This window comes from Volvox carteri (assembly GCF_000143455.1).
Source record: "Volvox carteri f. nagariensis unplaced genomic scaffold VOLCAscaffold_1, whole genome shotgun sequence".
In the NCBI taxonomy this organism is placed as follows: Eukaryota; Viridiplantae; Chlorophyta; class Chlorophyceae; order Chlamydomonadales; family Volvocaceae; genus Volvox; species Volvox carteri.
Genome location: NW_003307545.1, coordinates 3791944 through 3797622, shown reverse-complemented (window position 1 = coordinate 3797622; position 5679 = coordinate 3791944). Strand labels below are relative to the sequence as shown.

Sequence of the window (5679 nt, the reverse complement as noted above, 5' to 3'; positions counted from 1 at the left end):
CCTTTGGGGCTGAGGGTAACTGTCTGTGGGGGGAAAGGTGTTTTGTGGTGGTGGGAGATGGGGGATAGGTGGCGTAGGTGGAGTAGGTAGAGTAGGTGGAGTAGGTAGAGTAGGTGGAGTAGTTGGAGTAGACGCAGGGCGAGGGGAAGGCGAAGTTAGTAATCCACTCTCCCACATTACTCTGCCCCTTTCCCTTCCCTGCATTGAGCACCATGGCAGTTCACTTCCCACTTCCTCGCAAATGATTTCCCTCTTCGCATCCTGTTATTTTGGGCGTTGGTATTTGTTACTTGGGCTTTTACGTGCTTTGACCCGTTCCCTCCGCCCGCGCGGCTGCTCATGGCTCCGGAACCTCTGCCCTCTCCGTCCGGCCGCCCGGGGGTTGCAGATGGCGATACGGCGACGGTCTACTTCAAGGCCCCGCACGGCAGTACGGCAGTGCTTACCAACGAAGAGCGCACCTCCATGCGCTCGGGGGTATCCAGCTCGGCTCTGGTGTGCTGGGGGAAGGGGTTTTGAGGGAACGGGAGGGGGGAAATGGTCATGTTTGGGGGTCTGCGTGCATGCGCGTGCCTGCGTGCCTGCGTGTGTTTTTATATTTCTTGCGTGTGGGGGGGAGAGGAGAGCGATAGAGATGGCGGAGGGATTGCGTGGAGGTCGCCATCCACCTGGAGAGAAGTTCGTGGAAGGCGCATGGGTTTCCTTCGCTTCACTTGGACTCCTGCTAACTCAGCGAACGGAACCTCAACCCCCCCCTCTCCCAATTCACCCCCACCCCGCCAGCCCCAACCCATGCACATATAAGGCGTAGAGTCAAAGTTGATGAAAGCTTGCTCAGACGCTTGTCCTTGACAAGAAGTAATTCAATATTCTAAATGCCAAAGGTTATCGTATTATCCTCGTATCCAGTAACTACGTGATCATTACCAATTTAACCCAGGGGGTAAAAATGTTGTATCAACACTGGCGGCGGGTTCGTTACAAAGGGACGCGCATGGTGTGCTTTCAAATAAACAAATGATTATTTTTTTGTTCGTATGTAGGTACGAATGATTATGTACCTATGTATGTACGTATGTATGTGTATGTATGTATGTGTTCTCGTGCGCGCGCTTGCGCAGCGGAGTTGCCCCAACGCGCTTCTGCTGGAGGACGGTCTGGTGGGTGTGCACATGCTGCTGGAGAACACGCTCACCAAGAGGTGTCTGTCCGGGCGGCAGAGGCTGCTGTTCGTGGCAGATGTGATGCAGGTGAGCGGCACGCAGAGAGCGGGTGGGTGCGTGTGAGGGTGTGTGCGTGTGAGGGGGTGTGCGTGTGTGTGAGTATTTTCTAATGTCGTGACGAACTGAGCCGGGGGACGGAAGCGGCGAAGAAGACGAAATGGAGATGTACACATTCAGCAACGGCTGCACCGAAAAGCGCAGCGAGTAAGCCACTGCGAAGTGTTACGGAAAACTAGGAATGTGCGTGTGTGTGTATATATATGTATATATATACATATATATACATATATATGTATGTATATATATGTATATATGTATATATATATGTATGTATATATGTATATATATATATGTATATGTATATATATATATATATATATATATATATATATATGTTACAGACAGATCGATCCTGACGCTTGACACTGGCCAGGGGGGCCACCTAACCGTATACCTCAACGGGAAGGAGCGACCGCCGAAGCACTCTCCATCATCGGAGGGGCGTTATATATCTGTCCTAACCGTTCTCCCTTATGAAGCCAAGGCGCCGTCACCTGTTCGAATCCCATAGCCAGCTACATACACCAACTCAGATGCCCAGCAACCCCTCCGCTCCACCGTTCGCATGCTCTACCCATGCCCGCGCGATCTACCCATGCAAGCACTCACACCACTGTGCCAACCGCCGCCCTATCCTTGGGAATCCCGCCGCGTGGTGGGGGGTGAACCTCCTCGTGTTTTTCGCGCGTCGACCCGTGTACGACAGGCCCTGAAACTGTACGGCGAGCCTTGGAAGGACATCTTTTTCGACAACGCTGTGGTGATGACGCCGTGTTGGGTTTTGGCAGCTCCCCTGATGCAGGAGGGGAAGAAGCTCGGGGCGGTGCTGTGGCTATCGTCGTGCAGGTAGGTGTACGGATGTGTACGGATGCTCGATCACCTGAGGGAACCTAAAGAGTCAATGTCCTGTCGACGTATTTACGGATGGGGGAGAAGGGATGTGTATGTGTAGACGGAGCCCGGGTACGCATATATATGTATATATATGTATATATATGTATGTATATATGTATATATGTATGTATGTATATATGTATGTATGTATATATGTATGTATATATGTATATATGTATATATATGTATATATGTATGTATATATGTATATATATGTATATATGTATATATATGGTATTAATGCTGGAGAGACGCCTTAAAATGTGGCTCTGGAGGTGAAAAGGAAAGACGACGAAACACGCGGGCGGTCCTGTCGTTCTGCAAACTGAGCTGGGCAGGCAGGCAGCCACCTTGGATGCCAATGAGCCAAGAGATGAAAGAAGATATCTTTCCACCTGTACGACGTCGTACATGAGTGGCTTGTGCAGGGGGACGCTTCTTGGAGTCATCATGAAAACACAAGGCTTGAAGTTGAGCCTGTGCCCTTGCACCATATGCGCTTGTAAGCGACTTTTACATGCATCCTGCCAACACGTACACCAACATCTACACCACCCAAATCTGCCGCCCCGCCGTTGGGACCAGCGCACGCAAACGACGAGGTCCGGTCCAGGAGCTGGGACATGCACGCACGCACGAACACACCATCTACCGCCCCCGCCCCCGCTGTCCTTGCTTTGGGTTCTACTGGCGTATCTCAGTCTATATCCTCCTTGGCATCAGCTTCACTCGTCCACGTGGTTCATGGTCTTCCCCCCCCGCTGCCAAGTCTCGACCTTTTCCTTTCCCCCGTCGGGGGCGCCCCCGTGCAGAGTCAATTCAGAGGTGCTCATGCGTACGGCATCCACGCGCGCCTCACCGATCATACACGCCGTCAGTCGCGCCACCGCCGTACATCAGCTGCTGGCGGCCGCTGCCGGTGCCGGTGGGAGCGGCGCCCCCGTCGTCATCGTGGGCAGCAACGGCGGCGGCGGGGGTGGCGGCGATTCGTTGTACAGCAATAAGGACACGGCGGCGACGACGGCGCCGCCTCCGCCTGGCGGTTGCGGTGGCGGCGGCGGCGGCGGCAACAGCCAGTACGGCCATAGCTCCTTTACGCATCTGAGCAGCAGTCGCCAGAGTTCCACTATGTCGCGGGGTAGAGCCTTCAGGCCGGGGACGGGGCCTGGGCATGGCGAGGACATGGTGGGGCAGTTGTAAGAGTAATAGTATACCAATAGTATACTAGTACCCCATTAGCAATATTAATAAAATCGCGGTAGTAATGAAATTTAATGATCACTTATTTATGCATGAATGATAATAACGTAATGATAATAATAAATAATAATAAGACATGTAAAAAAGAAGGGGGAAGGGTAAAGAAGTGCAAGGTTGATAAACAGGATTGGGGTGGAGAGATGGAGTGGGTGGAGAGATAAAGAAACAAATACAAGTGCAGAACAGGTGCTGTACATTGCCGTACGCAAGTGCCTACACTGAAGGCGTTGTGCCATTTGGTGTAACCCGAACCTCGTCGTGTTGTGTCTCTCATTTTCCCCCCGCCCCTCCCCGCTCAGTGGACCCCCTCTCCCGCCCCGATACCCTAACCTTACCCGACCTTTTCTCTACCTCCCGACCAACCCCCGCGCCAATATGTACGTATGTATGTATTTATGTACTGCAGCTACCCGGTGGTGGCTCCACCGACCACGAGGGCGTGGTGGTGGACTTGGACGGCAAGGGGGGGGGCCCTGCCGCTGCCAATGCGGGGGAAGTACCCGTCAGGTGGGGGCTGCTGCTTTTACTGCTCCTGTTGCTGCTGCCCTGCTGAGCTGCTGCTACTGCTGTTGCTGCTGCTGCTGCCTGGAAAGGGGTTGAGCGGGCGGGGATGAGCGTGGGGGTGTAGTAGCGGCCTCCCCAGAGCCGAACTAGGGCCCCTAGGGCCCAGAGGCACAGATACCTTGAGGGCCCCTCTCCACCACTCGCCTACCACCACCCCTATCGCCTTCCAAACCCCTTTACACACACACCGAGTCAAGAGGAGCCTTCCCTCCCCTCCCCTCTCCTTCCCTCCCCTTCCCTCCCCTTCCCTCCCCTTCCCTCCCCTTCCCTCCCCTTCCCTCCCCTCCCCTCCCCTTCCCTCCCCTTCCCTCCCCTTCCCTCCCCTTCCCTCCCCTTCCCTCCCCTTCCCTCCCCTTCCCTAGCATCTTGCAACTTTGGCACATGTCATCAGTTGTGTGTTTCCCCTTCTGCTCCCTTGGCACCATATAACCCCCTTCCCTCCCCCGCCCCCTTACACTCAGGTACGTGTTGCGTCACTCCCCCTCCACCAGCGCGCTGATGAGGCTGTACAAGAGCACCATCGCACAGAGGGCCCCCGCGGCGGACGAGGACCGGGTCGCAGGTGCGTACGGCAGCTGCTCCGGGGGGGGGGTTGGGTGCTTTGGAGCGTCTGTGCAGGTGGGTTGTAATACTCGGCAACACACGGCTGTGCAGCGACCTGGGGGTTATGTGAAGTAGGGGGTAAGGGAGGCACGAGAGGGCAGAGCAGCATCAAACCAGAGCCACACGTCAGTTTCGAAGACGCTGAAGACCGTTTCTGCAACCGTTTCTGCAACCGCAGTCCCAACCGCCAACCTAAAGTTTTAAAATTCCTTACAACCCAAAACCTTGCTACGCCCTTCTCACTGCGTTGCGCGTGTGTCTGCGTGCCTCTGTGTGTGTGTATGTATGTATGTATGTATGTATCCTAATTAGGTTCCATCCACGAAATTCGGATTCTGTCCAAGGCGGGTGAAGGCGCCTTTGGATCTGTTTATGTGGGTCGTTGGCGGAATATCGTTGTGGCGGTGAAGATCATCAAGGACACCTCAGGCACCAGGTCGCTCAAGACAGCCTGGGAGCTGGCCGTCAACAAGTCCTTGTCGCATCCCTCCATTGTTACGGTACGGCAAGCGTACGACACGTTAAGTGCTTCGGGGAGTGATATATATCCTTTTCTCCTCTCTAGGAGGTGATGGAGGAGGTGAAGGAGGTGGAGGAGGAGGAGGTGAAGGAGAAAGATGGTTCCACTTGCCCTCTCAGAACTCGAATGGATTGGGAGAGAATTTCCTGAGAATCCATCTCACATCTTGAGGAAAGTCTCCCCTCTTTCCCTCCCCACTTACCACGCCTCCCAAGCACCTCCCTCCCTCTGTTTCCCCCCTCCTGGGGGGGACCTTTCACTCGTTCACGTGGTTCGTCTTTCCCCCCCTCCCTACCTCCACCCCTCCCCCCGCCACCTTACCGGCTACCGGCGTGTCGGGTGCAGGTGCACGCCATCCTCACAGACGTCCACCTGCACAAGACCGCCACCCGCATCCTCCGATTCGTGCCGGCAGCCGCATGCGAGGCGCAACAGCTTGTCGCCGCCGCCACCTCCATCGGCGGCGGCGGCGGCGGTGGTGGAAGCTGCGGCGGCGGAAGCTGCGGCGGCGGCGTTGGCGGTGGAGGCTCTCAAGCCGGCTCGTCCGCATTCGGC

General features: G+C 55.2%; 1 protein-coding gene across 1 annotated transcript in view; it reads left to right on the top strand.

Annotated features, from left to right (window-relative positions):
* Positions 1-5679, top strand: part of VOLCADRAFT_86237 (uncharacterized protein) — a gene marked incomplete at both ends in the record, with an annotated part of 12971 nt that overhangs the window by 2124 nt on the left and 5168 nt on the right. The window contains 8 exons of the mRNA XM_002946159.1: positions 389-495; positions 1122-1250; positions 1990-2129; positions 2990-3362; positions 3844-3944; positions 4463-4563; positions 4917-5104; positions 5170-5208. Coding sequence (XP_002946205.1) covers positions 389-495; positions 1122-1250; positions 1990-2129; positions 2990-3362; positions 3844-3944; positions 4463-4563; positions 4917-5104; positions 5170-5208 — 1178 coding nt within the window. The remainder of the gene's footprint in view (positions 1-388; positions 496-1121; positions 1251-1989; positions 2130-2989; positions 3363-3843; positions 3945-4462; positions 4564-4916; positions 5105-5169; positions 5209-5679) is intronic.